Raw genomic sequence first — 22,904 nt, 5'->3', positions numbered from 1 at the left:
ATGCCTGGCATAACCCATTTCTTGCTCCAGCGGAGTGAAGCTGACCCAGTAGACAGGCCGCCCTCACTCAGTCCTTTTTTTTGTTTAATTTATATTTACAGTAGTACAATAAAGGATTTGTTGCTGGAATATACATGTATTTATTTATAAGTATGTTTAATATTTATCAATATATTTACAAATATATGTATACATGTACACACACACACACACACACACACGTCCTTCATGAAAACTCTTTCAACTGGGAAACTGTGAGCATCCTTGAATGTCCCTGAGGTGACTACTAGGATACAAACATCCGCCAAGGGAAGTTCTTTGAGTTACTTACGAAAGGAGCTACAGAAAGATTGGAGTCACCTTTGTCGGGGTGGAGTGGATTGTGGATCATAACCTAACAGACACCCAAGAAATCTCATAGCTGAGACCTTGAGCAACATACGTTTACTATGTGCTGATTGACAGATAAATGGAAAATTGGAGGGAATGAGGGGATTTCAGTAAAACCTCATATAAGTAGTATATGATTGAGGAAAGAGCTTATTATGTTATTTTTAAGAGTTAGCACACTAAAAGTCACAGTTTAATTCAACGAATATTTACATGGTATAGTGGGAAAAAGATCCTGGACTTGATCATTAAAAGGCCTGGGCTTCTCTTTCAGCCTGCCACCAGCTAGCCACGTGTCTTTGGGCAAGTCAAGTCTCTGAACACCCGTGTCTCTTTTAAAATAGAGACTGTGCCTGCCTTTACCTCACGCTGTCAGGGTCACATGAAATAACACTAGCGAAAGGGTTTCTACTTAGAGGCTGCCCGCTAGTATCAGTAAGCATATCAGTGATTGCATTGGACATAACTTTTTGATGAGTACTAAAGGAAAAGTCGAAGGATGAAGGGAGCTCTGAGAAGGAAGGGGCATTATTTCATGGCGTGATTCGAGGAGGCAGAGGTGGCTCAGGATAGCACTTCACAAGAAGAGTGAGCGGCATAGGCATTCAATAGAGAAAAGCCATGGCCTTGGCCAGGAATAGCAAGTCAGCTGCCGCGCTCAAGGAAGGTCTTCTTGGAGACCTTTGTGATGTACCTGGACGGGGAGATGCTTGTTCAGGAGTTTTCTTTGGCTTTCTCCTGAATGACATTTCCTGAGATAGATCTATCAAGTTAATCACACTCACTCACCAAATAAGTTCTTTTCTACTTCCTTTTTACAAAGTTGCTTTTGAGAATGTTTTTATGTGGTACTTCTTTCATTACCATGGTTCTTCGATAAGTAACTGCATAGAGCAGTAGGTAGGACTGTTAAGTGTTAGAGGCTGTCTTTGCAAAAACTGAAATAATGACACAGAGAAGTTTGTCCGTACAAATGAATGATTCAGTGACATCTGTTGTCATTGGCCAAACCTTGGATAGGAACTTTCTTAGAGGGAGGTGAGGTGCCCTCTCTGGCTGAATTACCTACTCCTTCTTACCTTACATTTCAACTATGTATAATCACAGATGAGATGTACATTTACATCTTTTCCTGGGTTCTTTTTAGACCGGTTATGTACTGTAGTTCCATCGTATTTCCTTTGTGGACTTACGAGCTATCCCTCTTTATTTCATTTCTGATGATTGCCATAGGGTTTCACCATGGGCATCTCTAACTTGTCACAGTCAACCCACACATTGTCAGCATTTAACTGCCTCACACAGAATGCAGGTATCTGGCCCGAGGCCACAGCTGTTCCTGCCCTCTGTGTTCTTTGTGCTGTTATTCTCATACACTTTGCCGGAAACCACACAATGGACTGTTGTGATTTTGGCTTTAAACAGTAACTTTTAAAGAGATTGAAACAGAATTTTTTAGTCTTTTATCCTTCCCTCCACCATTTCTGATGTGCTTTATTCCTTTGTGTGGATCTGAGTTTCCACCCAGCATCATCTTTCTCCTGTGTGAATAACTTCCTTTAGCAGTTGTTACAGAACAGATCTGGGAGCAGTGAATTCTCTTAGCTGTTGCTTTTCTGAAAATACATAGTTCAGCTTCATTTTGCTGGGTATTTTCATTTGATATACAATTCTAGGTTGACAGTGTTTTCCCCCCTCCAACACATAAAAGATATTCCATTGCCTCTTGGCTTGCACAGTTCCTGAGAAGTGCAAGAGTTCTTCCTCACTTTGGTTCTTGTGCCTCACGAACCTTTTTTCCCTTCGGTTGTTTGTAAGATTTTCTTGTGATCTTTTTCTCACTAGTTTTTCATAATTTAATTATGGCGTGCCTCTGCGTGGTTTTCTTGGTATTTATCCTGCCTGGGCTTCATTGAGTGTCTTGGGTGGCAGGATTATCATTTTCAGAACACATGGAAAATGTTTGGTTAATATTCAGATTTTTTTCTGTCCTCCCCCTTTTGGGGACTCTTATGTATCCATGCATTAGGTGACTTGCTGTTTTCCACAGGTCCCTGTGACTCTGCCCATTTGTTTTTGGCCTTTTTCTTTCTGTCCCTAATTTTGGATAGTTGCTGCTGCACTGCCTTCAAGCTCACTTACGTTTTCTTCTGTGGTTGTATGATATGCTGTTAATTGCATTGTGTTGGTTTAGGTCTTCCAAGAATCAGAAGCCAAGGGATTAGATGTTGAAGAGGTCCATTGGAAGAAAACACCTTTGAAGGATCAGGGAGAGGAAGCCTGAGATGGCAGGAGAGACTTTGCTCTTCCTTGCCGGACTGTGACAGGAGACAGGAAGAAAGAATCCAGGAAAGATTTGGCCAGACTGACGAGTGTCCTAGAGCCAAAGATGCCTGTCAGGGAGTCCCATGTCCACAGGAACAGCTGGCACCAGAAGCTCCTCTGTGCTCCATCACTGACCAGGCATGTTCTATAACGTGCGTGGCCGTGGCATGAGCAGGCAGCGGGTCCTGAGGGTCGGCAGATGCAGGGTCAGGAGCAGCAGGAGCGTTGCAGAGGAGCACACTTTCCTCCCTGCGGCAGGAGCTCTGCAGAGCACATTTTCATGGCCACCACACTTATCCAGTAGAATTGTGTTTCAGGAATCCTGTTTTTTAGCTCTAGAAATTGTTTGGTGCTTTTTATGTTATCCAATTCTCTCCTTATTATGTTTTTCATTTAATTCTTAGAGCGTACTGAACATTTTTATAACAGCTGTTGTAATGTCTTTGTTTCCTGATTCATCGTCTTTGTCAGTTCTGAGTTGGCTTGATATTTTCCCCTTGTTATGGGTTACATTTTCCTGTTTCATATGCAGAGAGATGTCTCATTGCTTGCCATCCGTTGCATATTTTGTGTTTTTGAGTGCTAGATCTTGTTCTATTCCTTTGAACTGTGTTAGAACTTTTTTCTGACAGCAGTTATGGTTCTTGCAAGTCAGTGTAAACCTTTTCAGGCTTGATGTATCAGCTTTCTGGTGAGCCTGCAATGGGCTTTCTTCAGGAAGGGCTTAGCCTGGTGCTAAGGCATGGCCATGGGGTCCCTGTTGAATGGTGCATGTGTGCAGCAAGAGGCCCCTCTGCTCTGGCCAGTGGGAGCTTGCCGACTCAGCCCTAAGTGAGCTCTGGGAGTCATCTGCTTGCAACTCCCCAGAAACTGTTCTTTCCCTGAAGTTAACTTTGTCCAGCTTTATGGAGTTTTACCCCCTGCACACACTAATTGGTACTCAGCCAAAGACCAAGTGGGTCCTCTGTGCAGATTTCTGGAGCTCTTTTTCTGCCTAGGCCTCACCCCTTTAGTGCTGTACTCCCTAAAATCTAGTAATTGTGTCCTGCCCAGAGTCAGATGCAACCATCAGACTCAGTTTCTCCAGCTTCTAAATGCATCTGGCTGGGAGGCAAGTTCAGACCCTGTTACTGCCTCATGGAAGGAAACTGTTGACTGTTACTTGGCCTGATACCTCTCATATAGGCCCTAACGGTATAACTGATTGCCCAGGAGCTGCATAGTTCACGTCGACTGGAGTCTGGGGTATATTTCGGGAGGAGGCATTTTTCCATGTTGGGGCTTCTTTAAGACCATAGGGCTCAGGTCTGCGCTTGCTACTCCCCGGAGGCCGTGCTTTGTGCATTGTGTGCATTTGCTGCCTCCCTGCTCCTAAATGGCCGCCTCTTCCCTACTGATCCGCACCCTGTCCGCACCTGAAGCCTCTGTCGGCCTCTGAAGCCTCTGTCCGCGCCTGAAGCCTCTGTCCGCCCCTGAAGCCTCTGTCCGCGCCTGAAGCCTCTGTCCGCCCCTGAAGCCTCTGTCCGCGCCTGAAGCCTCTGTCCGTGTGGGTCGGGTGGGATTTCTCCACCCTTTTCACCCTCCATCACCTTCCGTCTTCTACTTTGGGTTTCCCTCACATTCCAACTTGTTTCTAGGTTTTATGAAGCCAGAGAAGAGAGGATTGCCTTCGTTCATCTCTCTCAAAGCAGTTAGGACCCAGTGTTCATGAGTACAAGGAGTTTCCTGCGTTAGAATGAGTGTGTGTATGTATATGTGTGTGTGTGTGTGTGTATGTGTATGTGTATATATATATTTCCTTGACTGATTTCTGTGCGAACAGCTGGCATTTGAAGCACTAATGTAGGGCATGTCTAAATTGTGCACCCAAGAGAAGCACCTGGGAGAAGCCTCAGTGTGCGGCCTTAGCCTTCAGTATGAGGCCTTGGCCTCTATTGCACAGATCCTAGGTTGGCTGTAGCATTTAGAAGTGGGCACCTTTCTAACATCAGAACTCAATATAGTCCTCACGTTGAATCACACAAACTCAGTGGAGTCACTTTGAATAAAAAAACAGCATGTTTCATCTTCCTCTGCAACCCCACCTGAAGCTAGGGAATCACCCTGTTTCCTGCTGTTGCCCGGCACAGGACCTGGCACCTGTGGGTACTTACGAAGTAATTGTGGACTAAGTGAACTTAAACCATGTCGTGGACTCAGCTTTACTGTCTTGTTACCTTCCTGTCTTTCTTAGGCCAGTGATGAGCAAAGGTTTCCATTAAAGAGCCAGAGAGTAAAGATTCCTAGCTCTGTGGGCCACACAGCCTCTCACAGCCGCTCAGCTCTGCACTGTGCAAAAGCACCACCAGCCAGTGTGTAAATGCATGGACCAGGCTGTGCCAGTGAGGCCTCATTTACAGAAGCAGTCAGTGGCCAGATTTGATCTGTGGACTATAGTTTGCCAACCCGTGCATGAGGCACTAAAAGGCCAAGAGCCTGGTATAAATTCCTAACGAGAAACCCAGGCTCTGAATCAGCCCCGAAGTGTAAGCAGCAGCATAATGATCTGAAGCAGCGTCTTGGCATTATTAAATTAAACCCATTCTGGTGGCTGCGTCAGCATCTATGGCTCTGTTTATTGTTTTTCCTTAAGCAAGCAGTTCCATTTCTAGAAATTTATCTTAAGCACATAAATCTAGAGGGGGCACATCAGTGTTATGATGGGAAAACTGGGAAAGGACACGACCATAGGCTGGAAGAGGCACAGCCTGACGTACAATGTGGGCCAGTGGTTAGGAGCAGACTCAGGAGGCAGCAGGACATGGCTCCAATTCTAGCTCTGTGAACAGACTGGCCATGTGCCACCCTTAGCAAGTTACTTCATCTCTCTCTCTTTAGGGGAAAAACAAAAAAGAAAAAGGAAATCCTTGCACATGCTGTAAAATTGGAAAGATACATCAGAGTGTACAGATGAGAGTAATGCTCCTCCTTTGTTCCCCAGCCGCCCAGCGCCTCCCTCAGGCAGCCCTGTTCAGGTTTCTTTGTGTGCAGCCTTCGGGTTGGTGGGGGAGAGGGTAGCAGTACCCACCTGGGTGTGTGTGCCATTCACCCCGTTAACTGTGAGGGTCAGGAAAATCATCATGTTGGTTTACATTAAGCGTGGACTTCTGACACACAGATTTGCACACAGATATTTGGGAGAAATCGGGAGTGGGTTTGATGAGAGTGTCTGATACTCTCTTTTCCTGTCTTTCCTGTATGTGAATCAGGATGCGTGGGTAGGAAGAAGTCCAGTCTTGCGGGGTTTTCCGGGAGAAGAAAGCCCAGATCCACATCCCCAAACAGGCTGGGCTGCAGTGCGTACACACCCCTCATAGGTTGTTTTGTATTTGCTGATACAAATGTGCACACCCTCTGCAGCCTGGGATGGAAGCCCACCCTGCTCGTCCTCCGTGTCTGGGCTCCATCAGGGGGCCGAAGGGAGTTGTCATTTCCAGCCCAGCCCCCTCGTGACCAGCAGCTCTCAGGGAAAGGAACTCATTTTCTACACTGAGTCAGCCCAGGTTGCCGAGGTGACTGGGCAGGGAGCCTCCCAGTGTGCTGTCTGAAATCCCTTCCCGGCTCCAAGCCTCGCCCTGGAACACTCTGGGTGGGCCACCAGGGACTGACGCATGCCAGGGTCACGGGTGGAGGGCAGCTTAGCTGCTGGGCTGTGGAATAGGACTTGGAATGTTTGGCTTTGTAGTTTATTGAGGGTTTTTTCCCTTTCTTTAGTAAACTTTACTTTTGATTTCTAATGGAAAATGGAATGCAGGGAAAGAGCCTCCTGAAAGTGTTAAACTTGCCAGATCACCGTGAATCTAATGAATCCAAAAGGCCTTGAATTCAGAGATCCAGCGAGGGAAACTGTTCACATTGTGCAGTAGAGGGGATTGCAGAGGATGAGCATTGGAGGGGTTGATTCCTCTTTCTGTTAGGCGCTCTTTCTTCTTTTGCTCCTTAAGGATTCTTGGTTTGCTCACCCGGTATGCACTCAGCAGAAGCCCCAACTTCTGACAGGAGGAAAATGATTTTCTTTTCATTTTAAAGTAGGTGTACGGCCCGCGCCTGAGATAGTTCACCACATGCCCTTTCCATCTCGGCCTTCGGACGCACAGCCACACACGTGTGTCACGCACCCAGGCACCGTGAACGAGCAGATCCGGGAAAGCGTGGCCCAGGAGGAAGGTCTGGCGAGGCCTAGTGCAGGTCCCGGAGTGGGGCTGCCCCGTGAGGGAACGGGCTGTGCTGCTTTCCTCCCCGAGGCATTACCGTGCGCTTTTCCTCGAGTGATGAATGAGCACTGGGTTTGGGGGTTGAGGCTTATTTTAACTTACCAGATACAGACATGAAGTAGTAAAATGTAAACGGGATGGTTTTGCATTTTCCTGGTGTGAGATGCTCCAGATGAACCTCTCCCCACTGCATGGGTCTCTGTTGGCCTAAAACACTGAAAAGAGACCCCCAGGATCTGAGAACCCTCCTGGGTATCAAAGGCCAGAGAAGTCTAGAGACAAATTTTCCAAGACAATTAATGGCCACTGGCTGGACTTAGCAGGTTTGGTATTCTGCGAGTTTCTATTATCTGCTCTGATTTAAAATTCTATTTGCAAAGATGAAAATGGAGCCAGACTATCCCAAACCCAGCCCTTCCTCCGTCAGTACTGCTGTGAAGAAACCTGCATGGCCGGTCCTGTGTTTGGGTAGAACATTAAATGACAACTTTAATTGAAAAACCCTGGGGAAGCTGACCTAGGGCGTCTTAAGAGAGGGGCCCACTGGCCGTTGTGTGGGTTTGCAGCAGGTTGGTTAAACGGGAAAACCTTTCAGGTAATCTTTTGTTCAGATGTCAACTTTCTGTTCTTTGGACATAATTCTGCAGTTGGGCCTTTAGGGAAAAAGAAATGAATTTCTGGCAGGACCACCTCTTGGATGTGGAACCAACTACAAACACTGTTACTGTTTCCTGGCTGCCGCAGTCGTGTTTGAGTGCGGTTCTACTGGAGGCGTCCTGGCCTCCAGCGTGCCTGGAGGGCCTTGCTGCTTTCGCAGCTCTCTGGCCTGCCCCTTCCTTGTGTTGTGTCTTGGGGGTGACCCACCCTCTCCTGCATCCTCGGCCTGTTCCCCTGCACAATTTTCTTCTTCCTGTTGTACAGACGTGCCCCGGTGTCTCCCATCATAAAAAGCAGACACCCCGCAGGAGTCACCTGTTGCTGCTGCTGCCAGCTACTACTCTCTAGTGGCTTAAAACAGTACACATGCATCCTCCTAAAGTTCTGGAGGCAGAGGTTCCAAAATTAGGGTGTGGGCGGGGCTGCCTCCTTCTGGGGGCTTAAGGGGAGATCCATGTCCTTTCCCTTTCCAGTTGCTAGAGGCCGCCCATGTTCCTCAGCCCCTGGCCCCACATCACTGTGGCCGTTGCTTCCATTGCACATCTCCTCCTCTGATTTCTGAGGACCCTAGTGATGGTCTGGGGCCCCTCAGATGATCTCCCAGTCCCTGCTGCAGAGGCCCTTTTGCCAGGTGAGACCATGTGTTCACAGGCTCTGGGGGCTGGGCATCTTGAGATGGAGATCTCCACCTCTCCTTGATGCGGAGACCCCGCCCACCAGGCCCCTGCACGTACATGGGCATGCAGGCGCAGACACACGTGCCATTACCTGGCGTGTGAAAGGCAGCCCGGGCGTTGTGTCCCCTTCCTCAGCTGCTGACTGCTTCCCCACTAGTGTGGTCTCCTTCCACCCCGCTCCTCGTGTCCTCGTGCAGAGCTCGTGGCCATCTGGTGACCATGACACGAGGCGGCGTGTGTCACGTGTGGTCACGCCCAGCTCCTCCTGTGGCCTACGCGCCTCACTCCTCAGTCCCTCTGCAGCCTCAGGCCTCAGCCGTGCGGTGCTGCTCTTCAGCCTCTGCTCTTCGCCCTCACCCTGGGTGGCCGGCTCATGTGGCGCTGGCTCCCTCAGTAATGGGAGGTGGCTGCACAGCCCTGTCTTCTAAGCCACAGACGCAGTTTTCCAACTGCCCACGGGTCATCTCTGTGGGGCAGCCTGCCGTGGAGCCCCCACACCCTGCACCCATTCTGTAAGCAGACCTGACACTCACCTTCCCTGGGGTCGACCAGCTCTTTCTCTCTGTCACCCAGGCCTTCCTGACCCCATCAGGCCCTTTGAGGCCAGCCCCAGGTGCCCATCACTGCTCCCCAGTCCAGGAACAGCACCTGCAGCCCGTCTGACACAGGTCACACCTTATGCCAAAGGCCTCGTCAGACCGTGAAGCCAGAAAGTCACGGCCCTCTCCTGCGGTCTTCCTGCCGCCTGTAGACACCCGTAGTTCCAGCAGCAGTGTTGGGGGATCCCCCTGACCCTGGAGGGTCCCTCACTCTCCAGACACCTCCCTGGACTCTGCCAGACCAGCTGCCTGCGCTCCCTGCTGGGATCCCACAATAGCAAACCCCCTGGGCTGTCTTGGCGTCACTGGCTGAATGACCTGTGCTTTCATGTCAGTCTTTTTTCAGATTTCAAACTCCTGAAGGAACTGGGCTTTTCTTTTTTCTTCTGTGTCCCAGAATTCTCCTGGTACCCAGACAAAATCGTCTGTATCCACACTGTATCCTGGGCCAGAGGGCTGGAGTCTGGCTGTGCCACCCACCCCTGCCTGCCTTTAGATGAGCACTGATGTAGTTAGGATGTCTGTCCCCTCCAGATCCCGTTGGAGGTGGGGTCTGGTGGGAGGTGTTTGGGTCATGGGAGTAGATCCCCCATGAATGGCTTGGTGCCCTCCTTGAGGTAATGAGTATGTTCTCACAGAGTTCACATGAGACCTGCTCATTTTAAAGTGTGTGGCAGCTTCCACCCCCCCACCCCTCACGCTCTTGCTCTTGTTCCTGCATCCGCCATGTGGCATGCCTGCCCCCGCTTTGCCTTCCGCTGTGATTGGAAGCTTCCTGAGGCCTTCCCAGAAGCAGATGCTGGCACCATGCTTCCCACACAGCCTGCAGAACTGTGAGCCAATTAGACCTCTTTTCTCTCTGTGTTACTCAGCCCCAGGTATGTCTTTATAGCAGTGCAAGAACGGACTAACACAGCACCAGCCCCTCCACTTCCAGGGCCCATTTCACAGCTGCACGCCGAGGAGAGGAGAGGCTTTCTGGGGAGGAAGGAGGGTGGCTCCCGGGCCTTGAAGATCCTCAGAGCTCTGCCTGTCCTGTGTCTGAGATGGCTGGTCTTGGGGCGACCTCTCTGCTGCTCCGTAGGATATGTTGTGTGTTCGTCTGTCACTGTGTGGCCACCGTGGCAGAGGCCGAGCAGGCACATTTCAGTGGCGTGGTCCAGGCAGCCTTGGCCGTGTGGCTGGCTGCAAATGCCTGCTGCTGGTTAGGATAGAGGAAAAGTTTATTCTTTTAAAAATGGTTTTAGTACCCGCTCTTAAGGGCAGAATTTGGAAGGGGTGTGTGTGTGTGTGTACACAAATTGGCTGTGCGCCCATGCTGATTGGAAAATAGGAAAAAACTCATTTTCCCACCTGCCATCGCTGGGCGACGCACCGTGGTGGGCGCTTTCCTCCCGGCTCCACAGTGAGGTGGTCCTGCGGAGCAGCACTCCTCCTTCCGCCTCAGCCAGCCCTTTGCTGGCCACCTACCCTCATGAACAGGCGTCTTTGTGCTGGCGGGGGCTCTTGTTGCCCCCTAGATCTCCCTGTGCCCTGTGAGGTTGGCCTCTGTGGATCGCCACCTGGGTCCCTGACCTCTCCCAGATGGTGGGAGAAGTGGGAGCTGTAACATCCCTCCTGCAGCTCCGTCACTGCCCAGCTCAGTCCCTGCTGGCCTCTCCGGCAGCATCTGCTCCTCCTGGGCTCTGTGGTCCCTTCCTCCTGTTGCTCCTGGAGCTGTTCAGTGGCTCCCACTAGGGTCAGTCCTGCAGTGCTTCCCCCTCCTTTGCTGGTTTTCCTCAACCCTGCCCACGTCTACTTAAAAGGCCTGGATGAAACTTATTTTCCCACTCCGCCAAGGCCCTTCCAGCCAGCGGCCCAGCCCTGCAGACTCTCTTCAGAGGGGATTTCACCCGGGGGGTGTTCAGAGATAACTTGGTGTTTCCGTTGGTGAACCGTGGTTTCTGGGCCCCAGCCCTATCCCTGTGTCTGCGCGGCTGTCCCTGTCCCCCTCCCGTGGTGCTTTTTGCCCTCCCGACATTAATGAGGACACTCAGGTGGTTCGTTTCCATTTGTGGCTCCCAGCCCTGGAACGGAAGCTCCTGGCAGGCAGGGCTGGGTTGTGGTTTGTGTACCTGTGGCATCCTTGCACTCACAGGAGAGACCTGCCACAGATAGGTGCTCACCAGCATTGTTGAATGAACTCGTGAATTACAGGCATCTGCTGGGTAAACATTGAACTAGGAGCTGGGAAAACGTTCTTTCACTTTAAACAGAGTGCACCAATGCCTGTTTCCCCCCAACAGCTGCCAGGCCGCAAGTACAGCCCTGGGTACAACGCCGAGGTGGGAGACAAGTGGATCTGGCTGAAGTGAACGGGTCGCCTTCTGCTCCAGCTGCGTCACAGCGACAGCGACGGCCAAGCTGCACCAGCCACACTCTCCTGGACGCCATATGGCTTTAAGATCGGGGGAGGGTAAATAATGCAAAAATTGCACAGTGGAAGAAGCGGTCTCACAAAAAGCAATCCATCCTGTAGTGTAAGTAATGGAGTCGGGGAAGCAGCGTCCATTCTGGATGTTTGGAACCCTCTAGCTTTGTTTTGGAATGGCCCACCACTCTCACTGGAAAACAGTGGTCTGCTGTGAACGGCCGGCTCTTGGCGGCCCCTGTGGTTTCAGTACTGCCCCTCTGTGCCATGCAGGTTGTGTATGTTGTTTTTCTTCCGACTTCCAGAAATAAAAGCGTTTCCATGGGACTTTCCCCATTGTGCATCTGTGTGCGTGTGGTCATGTCGAAGCTGCACACGTGCACACGCTGCTCTGTGCCCTGTTTGGTGTGGTGTGGTTTAATTGAGACTTACATTATGCTGAAGAGATTTTCTAAAGGCCTACTGTATTTATTTTAGTAATGTGCTACATTAGAGTAGAAAAAAATAAAGTGGGCCAGGCGCGGTGACTCACGCCTGTAATCCCAGCACTTCGGGAGGCCGAGGCAGGCGGATCACAAGGTCAGGAGATCGAGACCATCCTGGCTAACACGGTGAAACCCCATCTCTACTAAAAATACAAAAAATTAGCCGGGTGTGGTGGCAGGCGCCTGTAGTCCCAGCTACTCAGGAGGCTGAGGCAGGAGAATGGCGTGAACCCGGGAGGCGGAGCTTGCAGTGAGTGGAGATCCGGCCACTGTACTCCAGCCTGGGCGACAGAGCCAGACTCCGTCTCAAAAGAAAGAAAGAAAGAGAGAGAGAGAGAGAGAGAGAAAAGGTAAGCAAGTGAAGAAGAAATAGCAAAAGGAGAAAATTGCTATAGATTTACAGAACAATATGTTTTAAGAGAGACATTGAAAAAGGTTCACGTGGTGGCTGTCCTCAGCGTCTCAAACTCCTTCCTCCGAAGGAGATTTGAGCTTAGACTGCTAATGGCATAAAATGCAAAAGCAAAATAATATACTCTCTTTATTACCCAGAAAATCAAGTTGCCAGTCAAAACTGAGAAATGAGAAAGAAAATCACATTTCTTTATTCACCTCTGTCAAAACCTAGAAAACCAAAACAAGCTGGTTGTGGTTCAGCATCATTGTTTAGGAATTGAGCTGTCAGTTGTGAGTCCTGTTGAACTGTGAGTTTTCCACTGTAAAGCTCCACTGTGTCCAATATGGTAGCTCCTAACCACATGTGGCTATTGAAATTTAAATGAGCTAAAATGTAATACAGTTTAAAACTGGGTTCCTTGGTTGCACTGGCCATAGTTCAGGTGCTCCGTAGCCGCCATGGGCAGCAGTTCCAGTGCTGGTGCAGGGGACGATGCTCTGCTCCCCACGGAAGCTCTACCAGGCCTCGCTGCCACGGAGCATGCGAAGAAGATGCACACTCCTTCTCTCCTTCCCCCCTCACATCCGCCTGCCTTTTCCCCTCCCTCCTCCTTTCCTCCTCCTTCGCTTCCTTCCTTCCGTCTGTCCTTGTTTTCCTCCCTTCCCTTCCTCCCTCCCTCCTTCCTTCCCTCCTCCTTCCCTTCCTTCCTTCCGTCTGTCCTTGTTTTCCTCCCTTCCCTTCTTCCTTGCCTCCTTCCTTCCCTCCTTCCCTCCCCCTCCCCTCCCCTTCCTTTCCATCTGTCCTTGTTTTCCTCCCTTCCCTTTGTCCTTGTTTTCCTCCCTTCCCTTCCTCCCTGCCTCCTTCCTTCCCTCCTCCCTCCCTCCTTTCCTTCTTTCTTTCCTTCCCTTCCTCCTTCCCTCCTTCCGTCTGTCCTCATTTTCCTCCCTTCCCTTCCTCCTTGCCCCTTCCCTCCCTCCTCCTTCCCTCTTTTCCTTTTCCTTCCTTCCTTCCTTCCTTCCTTCCTTCCTTCCTTCCTTCCTTCCTTCCTTCCTTCCTTCCATCTGTCCTTGCCTTCCTCCCTTCCCTTCCTCCTTCCCTCCTTCCATCTTTCCTTGTTTTCCTCTCTTCCCTTTCTCCCTGCCTTCTTTGTTTTAAGAATTGAAAATAAAGTTTCCCAGGAGATTTGAATTGGAGTCCAGATTTAAGTGGCTGAAGTTTTGCATTTCACTAAGAAACCAACAGCTTTAATCATGAAATGAAAGCACAGCTGGGCATTGGGCCAGTCACGGAGTATCTTTTGCTCTAAGCACCTCACAAACCCATTGCGGAGGGGAGGAAAGATAAAGAAAACCATCTTTAATTATCTTAACTGTTCCTAATGTCTTTGGCTGCAAAGAGCTAGCTGTTTCCTTCAACCTTGGTGGTTGCATGGGTAGTGTCCTCAGCAGTGAGAGGGCAGGTCTGCCATGTGGTCAGGATTGCCCTTGCAAGGGACAGAGCTGTCCAACCACACAGGGCTCAGTGTCGGCATGGTGTGGACTCGGGTGCTCTGATTGCCCCTTGTGTTTGTGTCGGACCCTGTGTGGTTGCAGTCCCTGGCTGGAATGGGAAGTGTGTAATTTGTAGTGCTGAGGACCTTCATCTGTTTCATTTTCTGGTGTTTTCAGTGATATGCGTGTTCAGCAGAGAAAGACGAATAAACACTGTCCAAGTCTTCTCTCCACATTTAAGCCTCAAGAAGAGGTGAGGAGATGCCCTGATTTCCTTATTTCAGAGCAGTACACGAGTTCATCTCACGAAAGTTCTTACAACTAAAACAGCAACAGAACAAACCACGATCAAAATAATCATGCATTTTCCAAGATTCCATGTTGGACTTCTCAGTGCTTTAGAGATCAGGAAATAATCACATTGCAGCAGTGTGGTTTTGTGTCTGGATTTTATTCACACAGGTATGTGTTTACAGGTGTGAGAATTTTGAAGAGAAAGTCCTTGTTTTTTTCTAACGTATCTTTCTGTTCCATCAACTGTTATAACCAATCAACTGTTATAACCAATCTCTCCTAAAAAGCATTGAGCTTCTCAGGAGAGATGACATGCAGCTACTTAGGACCACTTCAGCAAGATGGGGTTGCCTGGGTAGGCAGCAGCAGCAGCTCACCAGCCCCTCGCTGCCAGGCTGCCTGGCGGCCATGGAGCCTCCGTGTTCTGCCCAGGTGTTGCGGCAAGAACAGCAGGGAAAGAGGCGGCCACCTCCAGGCCACAGGCGGACCCAGGGACCTTCAGTTATGCTGCTTCAATTGAATTCGTGTTGGTTTCTCTACTACAGCAGAAGTGAAAGAAGCTCTTGTCTTGCTTGACATTTGTCCCATTTTTTGGCCATTAATTGACTTTGAATCTTTCTGTGTCCTGCTTACCAGTTAATAGCTTTCTGGATTGACTGTTCTCAGCAGTGCGCATGTCAACGCAAAGAAGCAAGCAGGGGCTAGTTTCTGGGAATAGGCACAGTCCGTGCTCACACTGGATGTAAATCTGCAAGATTTGGGGGTTTGGCAAAATAGGGGTGGAGGGAAGGCTGTGATGAGGGAAGCTTTTTCGAAGAAAAGCTTATGTAGGCAGCAGCCACTGGCTGGCCAGAATTCCATGAATGGAAGCAGGTGCCCGAGTGATCTGGGGCATTACATCTGGATGTAAATAGAAGCTGGGAGCCTGAGGCTTTGCTTCAGGACAATCACGAGCCAGAAAACAGAGGAGGTAATTCTCAGTAGTCACCTCTCGTGGCTAGGATTTTCTAATACTCTCTCGAGTTGTACAAAGCAAAGTACCTTTTAACTGCAACCCATCTGTGACTGGAAACCGCGAGCTGCCCTCGGGGAGAGGAGCCTCTTCTCAGCAGAGGATCCCAGCCGTTCCGTCCTCCCCCATTGAAGTGCTGGGCTCTGTTAGTTCGGATGTTGGACATTGCCACCTGACTTCCAGGAGCCCGGGGAGCTCCAGTTATGGACTTGTCCCCAAAAGAGTGGTGCTGTTCTCAGAGTGATAGATGTTCCGCCGAAAGTGTCTGTCCCCTGGCTCAGCCTGGCCGCACTTGCTTGGAGGAGGCTGCTTTAAGGGTTCCAGTAGGAAGCCAGATGAAACTATCACATTTTGTGTTGAAGCATGTGAGTAAGTTTGCTCCTTTGCTTTCACTATTAATGTATAGTTTTAAAATTCTTAATTTAAAAATTATTTTAATAATAGTAAATTTTTCACAAGTGAACACTTTATATCTTTCAATTAAAATTCTGAAGCTCCCTAGTTAGATCCAATTGCTGGTTACATTTTGGGAAGCACTCGTTTTAGTGCTGTGTAGTTTCATTGAATAAGCATTTTTTAATGAGACTATACCTGGTGATGATATTAAAAATCCCAGCTTTTAATTTTTACAAAGCCGTTTCCTCTGGCACGTCCCATGTGGTAGCGTGGGTTTTCTTACAGTGAATGTCCATGGGGCCTCCTACATCCCAGGCAGCATCTCAGCGCTGGACACGTGGCAGTGAGAGCAGAAATGTGAGCGGTGGCTCAGGGGCGAGGCCCGGGTGGAAGCCCCTGATGCAGGGCCATGCATGTGCGGAATTGGAAAGCTGTGCCACTTGGCAAGCCCACAGTGGAGGGGGTGTCTGAGCTGTGAGGAGGGTCTGGCCTGAACTGCAGGGCACCCACCAGAGCCCACTGTAGGTATTGGAGAGCTGAGGAGAGTGCAGAGGGCCTGGGAGGCGAGGGGAGGAGTGAGGCGGCTGGGCTGGGTCAGGCGCTCCACGTGCCTCAGGGAGAGGAGGGCGGCTGCAGTGACTATCCACGTGACTTCGGCAAGCTCTGTGTCTGCAGAGCGGGGCTGAGCTGGCTGGTGCAGGGGTCAGTGTGGGAATTAAGGAAAGAGCAAGCACATAGGGTAGAGAGCCGGACTACCATCAAAGCACGAGTTTTCTAGTTGCCCAGCTCCGCCGTGACGCCGCTCCTCCCACCAGAATGAGTGCGTTTGTCTCCGCGCTCTCCCCGCCTTGTCATGGAGCTTTGTTCTGTTTAGGAAGCACGAACAGAAAGGTGGCTGTGATTGGCAGCGGGCTGGAAAGTGCGTTTCCACTGGTCTGCCCTCTCCTGCAACAAGGCGAGCTTGGTGCGGAGCGCTCGACTGTCCCGACGGCTGGACAATGCCGGGGCTCCGAGTGCGGGAGGCCTTTCCTCCTCTCAGTATTGCAGCAGGCAGCGCACAGCCCTTCTGTCCAACTCTGGGGACCCGAAAGCCGTCAGAATCCTGCTGTTGTAGACATGGTAAGAGGAGCGGGTAGGACCCCACATGCTCGGGCCCCATGCCTTGGATCTACCGCCTCTGCAGCCAGAGGGACAAGCAGCTGCTGTGCTTGTCATGGCCGGTGGTCCTGTGTGTGACGATGGCCACTCACGTCTTCTCATTCTACAGAAGTTAGCACCATGAGTCAGACTCTATATTTGGATTTTGTGTGTCTTGCATGTATAGTGGGGATGACCGACCTCACCTCTGAGTGCAGGTGCTGGAGCCCCTGGGGTCGCAGCGCTGCTCGTTCCTGACAGGTGCGTTGCACCTGTGGGAAGGGTCCAGGCGCATCTTTCTCTTGGGAACCAGTGATGGGTGTACCAGGAATGGCCTGGCGTGCGTTTCCATTCGGAAACTCCCGGTCCCTGCCTGGAACCTGGCTCCTTTTGCTGGTTTTTGCCCCCTTCCCTGTCCCTTTCCTGGGCAGCTGGTCCCTGCTGTCGTCCCTGTCTCCCTGGCTGCAGAGCTTTCCTCTGGAGGACTTGTCACAGCCTGCGCCGTCTCCCACTCTGGGCTCTGCTGCCCTGCCCTGCTTTGGTCTCTCAGGTTGGAGTCGAGGTTGCATCTGCCGAGAGCCATGCCCACAGGCGAGGCAGCATCAGGGTCCCGAGCCAGAGTCCATCGTCCCCTGGCCCTGGGTTTAGAGCTGCCGGCCACCCCTCTCTGAGAACCCAGCCTATGACTCGGCTCCCCTTGGGCTTGCCCCCAGCTTTCCCTCCTGCCCTGGTCTGTCCTTCGGCGGCCCCGTCAGTCCTCATGGCTGAGTCAGCCAACAGCAGCCCACACACAGAGGCCACTTCTGGACGGGTGTCTGGCAAGGTGTGGGTCTGAATTCAACCTTTTGCCTCGCGTGCCTACCCCCATGTCCTGGGTTCTCCAAGAGCCACCTTAGGAAGATGGGGAGTGGGTCTGGACCACTGGGCAGCTGGTTGTTCTGCAGCAGGTCCTGAAAGTCCTTGTGGACCGGGACCCTGATGAGGACAAGCTCTCAGCTCAGAACAACACAGAATCCAGCGCTGGCCGTAGGACGACTGTCTAATGGTCCTTCTCTAGAAACCTCTCCGTGCCGTCCTGAGAGTGGAAAATGCCGGCATTGGTCATGCGAACTTGCACGGCTATTTTCATGGTCTCTCACCCACTCTGACCCCTTCGTGTTTTGTGGCGGGAATAGCAGACCTCGCCCCCCGCCTGTGTTTTGAGGTGGTTTAGATACCCTCAACCTGGGGAAGTTTTCACATATTTTCTGTCTGTAGTATTTGTATACTTCACACGAAGCCTTATTAGTGGATAAATATAATGAACTCCTTCCTATTGAAATAAAATTTGAGAAGAACATGGTATGTGCCAGCCAAAGCCCATATTAAAATGAACCCTTCTGTGAAGGGGAAAAATCAGTCTTGTTGAGAGAATGTAATTTAGATGCAGAAAGAATCCCAGCTGCGTAGAAATCCCCATTGCCAAAAGCAGGTGAAAGGAACCCCTCGTGTGAGGAAACGTTGCTGTCCGGGACAGTTCGGGTGGCGGCACAGCAGCCATGAGAACGTGGGACTCTCACATCTGGGCGTGTCGCCAACATGGCCAACCAGTCATCACCTGTCAACAGTGCCACCCAGTTGGGGGAGCATAGATGGTCTTGCTCTGGTTCTATCCAGCTGTTTGTTAGCAGTGAGTACAAACAAGACAAAACAAAAAAACATGATATTTTTTAGCTGGTCAGAAATGACTTGAAAGACCTCAGACTGTTGAGTTAACATAAAACAACCCCCCGCCCCCGCTGTTTTTGGCATCTAACAAAGTACTTGTGTGTGTTCATCTAATGGGTTAAATGTGCAGCCTCTGCTGTTTAAAGGAAAGTGAAAGGTTCAGCAGTGTGTGTTATCTTGCCCTCCTTAAGGCGTGCTTTTCCTCTGAATGTCCTTGGCTCAGAAAGCTGCTTGTCAGGGAGCTTCACTGGGGTCTCTCTGGTGAAGGAGCACGTGAGGACACAGGAGAGCGGCATCTCTGGCTGGCACTCTGCTGGCCGGGGAGGTGGAGCCCACTCTTACACCCCTGAGGCGGTCACAGCCCGACTGTCAGATGGAACCCACTCTCACAGTCCTGGGGTGGTCACTCAGCTGGCCTGGCAGGTAGAACTCAGTTTCACAGCCCCGAGGCGGTCACAGCCCAACCATCGGGGGAACCCACTCTCACAGTCCTGGGGTGGTCACTCAGCTGGCCTGGCAGGTAGAACCCAGTTTCACAGCCCCGAGGTGGTCACTCAGTCCAGCCTGCGGGTGGAACCCACTCTCACAGCTCCGAGGTGGTCGGTCACTCAGCCCAGCCCAGCCCAGCAGGTGGAACCCACTCCCCACTGTTGCAGCCCTGAGGCGGCGGGGGCGTCCTCCACCTCGCTCTTCCTGGAGAGACGCCAGTGTGTGGGTTTGGAAGTGGAGTCTATTTTAAGTTTGCAGTTCCTGAAGAAGCCTGTGTTTGCCGTGCTGTCTCCACGTGGTCACAGCCTTGAAGCCTCCAGCCTTTTAAGGGCAAGCCTCTGCCGGCTACCTGTGGTCCAGGCAAGCCGCTGCTTACGTTCGCGGTGCCTGTTTCATTTTCCAACCTAAGAGGGCACAGGAGGAGGTGGAAGGGGACTTGAGAGCAGATAGTGAGTGTCCAGAGCTATAGGAGTTCTGAGAAGACACCGAGGGCTCCTCCTGCAGGCCAAGAAACAGGCCTTGGCGGGTTGAGAAACCCACCTGTTTCTGATTGCCTCCTGCACCACCATGCTCAGGTCACCTGTCAGGCACCCCTCCCTGGGGCTGAGCAGTTTCCTAGGGCTGCGGTAAGCAGCTGCCTTGCACTTCGTGGCTAAAGCAGCACAGATCTATTCTCCTAAGTTCTGGAGGCCAGGAGGCCTCCAATCAAGGTGTCAGCAGGGCTGGTCCCTCCTGCAGGCTCTGCAAGGAAACAGTTGCCTGGCCTTCCCAGCTTTTAGGAGCCACCCGCGTATATGGTCTTGTGACCCCTCCTCTCGTCTCCTCTCTCTGCTGACCCCTGCTGCCTCCCTCGTACAAGGACCCCTGTGATGGCATTGGGCCACTCAGTCCAGGAAACCCCCCATCAATATCTTCAACCCCATTTGCTCAGCCTCTTTGCCACCCGAGGTCCCACGTCCCAGGAGCTGGGGATCAGGATGAGGCTGTCCTTGGGGCACTCTTCTATCTACCATAGTCCCCACCTCGGGCCGACAAGAAGGCCCCATGGAGACTGGCAGCCACAGGCCCTGCTCTGGGTGGCCCTTCAGCTTCTTCTCACCTCCCAGGCGGCTGGAGAGGAGGGTCTCACCCACTGCAGAGATGGGCCTTCTGCCTCAGAGAAGGTGTGGAGCGGCGGGGCTGGCGTTGGCAGCTGTGCCCCGTGTTTTCTGGCAGCTGTGAGCAGCCTCGCCTTGCCAGCTTGGTCAGCAGAGCCTTGCGTCTGCCGTGGGCTGGCTGCACCCCTCTGGGGCCCTGGCCCAGGCTCATCCCTGTCCCCATGCGGTGCGCACTGTGGGGAGAGGTGGATATAGGTTGTCCCATGTGTGGTGACAGGTGGTCTCCATAGCCACGTCTGGCATAGGGGTTGCCCATCTGGGGGAGGGAGGCCTCTGAGAGGAAGAGAGGGGAGGCTGCTTTGCCCATCATGGAAGTTCAAGAAAACCAGCAAAAGCCCTGCAGGGGTACCTGGAAGCTGTTGGTGCTCAGAAGCTCTTCCCACCTACAGATCTCGTGATGGGGCCTGCAGCTGAGTGCCCACCGGCTGCCAAGAGGAGCCCCAAGCCACATAGCTGGGGCCCTGTGGGCCAGTGGGGGTGGGTTTGCTGTGGGCTGCACAGCGCTGGCTTCCTGAACCCTTCACCTTCCACAGACAACAGTGTCCTCATCTCTGCCCAGTAGGTCTGCTCTTTTGTCCTGGGGCCCCCCACTCTGCCTGCAGAGTCCTTTGTGCTTTGGCCCCTACCCTGCCAGCCCGCTCCCTGCATCCCCCTCCCCACCGCCCAGCCCTTCATGCAGCCTCTCCTCTCCCTGGGCCTGCAGGTCTGCCCCACCAAGCCCCCATCCCAGGACGCAGCCAGGCTCTCCGCCCTCTGTGAGCAGGTGTGGCACACATGTTGCTGGTTCATCCTGTGGACTCACAGGGTGGCTCCTGTGCAGACCTCTAGTGGATGTGGGACTGCAGGCAGCTGCCTTTAGCCCCCGCTGGCCCACGCCCCAGGACCCATGCCACAGCGCTGGCCGAGGGAAGGAGACCAAGGGGCATGCCCCATCTCAGGTCTCGAGAGGGACAGAGCCAGGCAGGAGCCCGGGCAGACGTCAGCAGGGCCCCCATGTGTCGGTGGGTCCCATTGTCCTTCCTGCTGCACAGGGGATGGCCAGGCTGGAGGCCTCAGTGTGCAATGGGGACAGGCGTGGGAACCCCTCTGGCCTGTTCCCCCTTTTTTAGTTACACAAATACTTTATGATCACTTCTTAAAATTTAGGAATTTTAGGAAGGAACAAGGAAGAGAACTTTAGCGTTATATACATTTTCTTTGACTTGCCATTAGAGTCTTTCTAGACCCTGTTTCTTAAAGATGCCTAACCCTCCACGCCCGGATGTGACCACGCCTGCCACCCTCCATCGTTGCTGCTTCTCAGTGTCCGGCACGTCCTGTCCTGGGTGCTGAGGGGACCCAGGGAGGGTGTGGTGAGAGGAGGACCCTGACCAGGCATCCATGGGACACGGCTGCCCAGCACGGTCTGCACTGTGGAGCCGGGGGTGGTGAAGGGGTTCCAGCGGCACAGGAGCGTGTGGCCCTCCCGAGGCCCCTCCCGCACACCCTGTGGGCACCCCGAGTCCCATCGGTCATCCTCGCTGCAGGGTTTCCTCTCTCAATAGCAGCCTCCCAAGACCCCTCCACACACCTCACAGGCACCCCGAGTCCCATCAGTCACCCTCGCTGCAGGGTTTCCTCTCTCAATAGCAGCCTCTCCTTCTGATGACTCGTGGTCAGATGTTTGCAGGAAAGGGCCACAGAGCCCCAGCGAAAATCCAGACTCAAAGATGAGACTGAAACGGGAAGTGTCAGCATTGTTTTAGGATTTTTCACTTCAAAAGCCAATAATCCTCTGAAGCAGGGCCCTTCTGCACTCCTTCCAAGCTCAGCAACTACCTGACAAAGGAACCAGGGGCTGAAGCGGAACGTACTGGAAGCCCTGGCCAGCAGGTGGCCAGTGGGACGCTGACTCGAAGCCTCTTTGAAGCAGTCGTGGGAGCAGTGGGAACAATTGCCCCGTAATTGTTGGACAGTGTCACACAACTAGACAGGCACCTACTTGAATCACAGAACGGAGCTGTGTGGCGTTTCTGTGACACCGGGATGAAGCTGCAGGCACGAGCAGGGGTCTGCACAGCCGACCACGGGGACAGAGACAGGCACGCGGCTGTCACTCACCTGCACATGGTGACCGTGTGACGTGCACAGGCCTTGCCTGTGTGGGGCCCCTGCACTGAGGGCACCAGGTCTAAACACAGGTGGGAAAGGTCAGTGTTTACATCTACACTTCAGATGCCTAAAAACAGAGTCTTTAGGGAACAGGGAGGAACCATTCCCCAGATTTCCAAAGGGCGTGCTCTGAGGGGGCAGCTTGGTGGACTGGAGCTGTGTGAAGAAGGTGGTGGGCCGGGAGCCCTGAGCCTCCCGCTTGGGCCAAGGCATGCCCACAGCAGACCTCTTGTCCACTCACGGACTGGGGGGCCTGAGGGATCCCTGAGGAATCTGTGAGTGGTGGGCAGCTGTCTGGCTGGCAGGAGGTGCATCATCTCAGCTTCTTTAGAACAGGGCCAGCCTGTGCTGCTGAGGAATGACCAGAGCCACACAGCGTGGGGCAGAGGAGCTACTGGAAACCTTTCTAAATCTCTGCCACCGCCTCGTGAGCCCACTCTGAGGTGTGCCCCCTCCCTAGATTCTCACAGCAAGCCTGGCTGCAGGTGGGGACAGCCTGATTTTTCTGCCATCATGTACATAAGAAAATGGGTTCTGAGGGTGGGACCTCTCCAGTCTCCCAGATGGAATGTGGTGGGTCCAGGTTCAGGCTCAGTCAGGGCTCTCCTGAGAACCAGACCCACAGGAGGTAGAGATATGGAGACAGTTATGATAAGGATTCTGGAAGCTCAGAAGCCCCAAGATCTGCTGTGTGCAAGCTGGAGACCCAGGAGAGCCAGTGGTGCAAGTTCCAGTCCAAGGGAAGACCAATGTCCCACCTCAACAGGCCAGTGTCAGGTATGGTAGTTCACGCCTGTAATCCCAGTGCTCTGGGAGGCTGAGGTGGGAGGATCGCTTGAGGCTGAGTTGGATCCCAGCTTGGACAACATAGGTGAGGC

The 22,904-nt window shown here is 52.3% G+C and overlaps 1 protein-coding gene across 2 annotated transcripts in view; it reads left to right on the top strand.

Moving 5' to 3' along the window:
* Positions 1 to 11,643, top strand: part of NDUFA10 (NADH:ubiquinone oxidoreductase subunit A10) — a 64,953-nt gene extending 53,310 nt beyond the window's left edge. For both annotated transcript variants that reach the window (XM_007966876.3, XM_007966877.3), the window contains one exon: positions 11,187 to 11,643. In XM_007966876.3, the coding sequence (XP_007965067.1) occupies positions 11,187 to 11,255 (69 nt within the window). In that variant the 3' untranslated portion in view covers positions 11,256 to 11,643. The remainder of the gene's footprint in view (positions 1 to 11,186) is intronic.
* Positions 11,644 to 22,904: the final 11,261 nt, after the last annotated feature.

This window comes from Chlorocebus sabaeus, chromosome 10 (assembly GCF_047675955.1).
Source record: "Chlorocebus sabaeus isolate Y175 chromosome 10, mChlSab1.0.hap1, whole genome shotgun sequence".
In the NCBI taxonomy this organism is placed as follows: Eukaryota; Metazoa; Chordata; class Mammalia; order Primates; family Cercopithecidae; genus Chlorocebus; species Chlorocebus sabaeus.
Note: the sequence above shows the minus strand (reverse complement) of the source record. Positions and strands in the feature narration are given on the sequence as shown.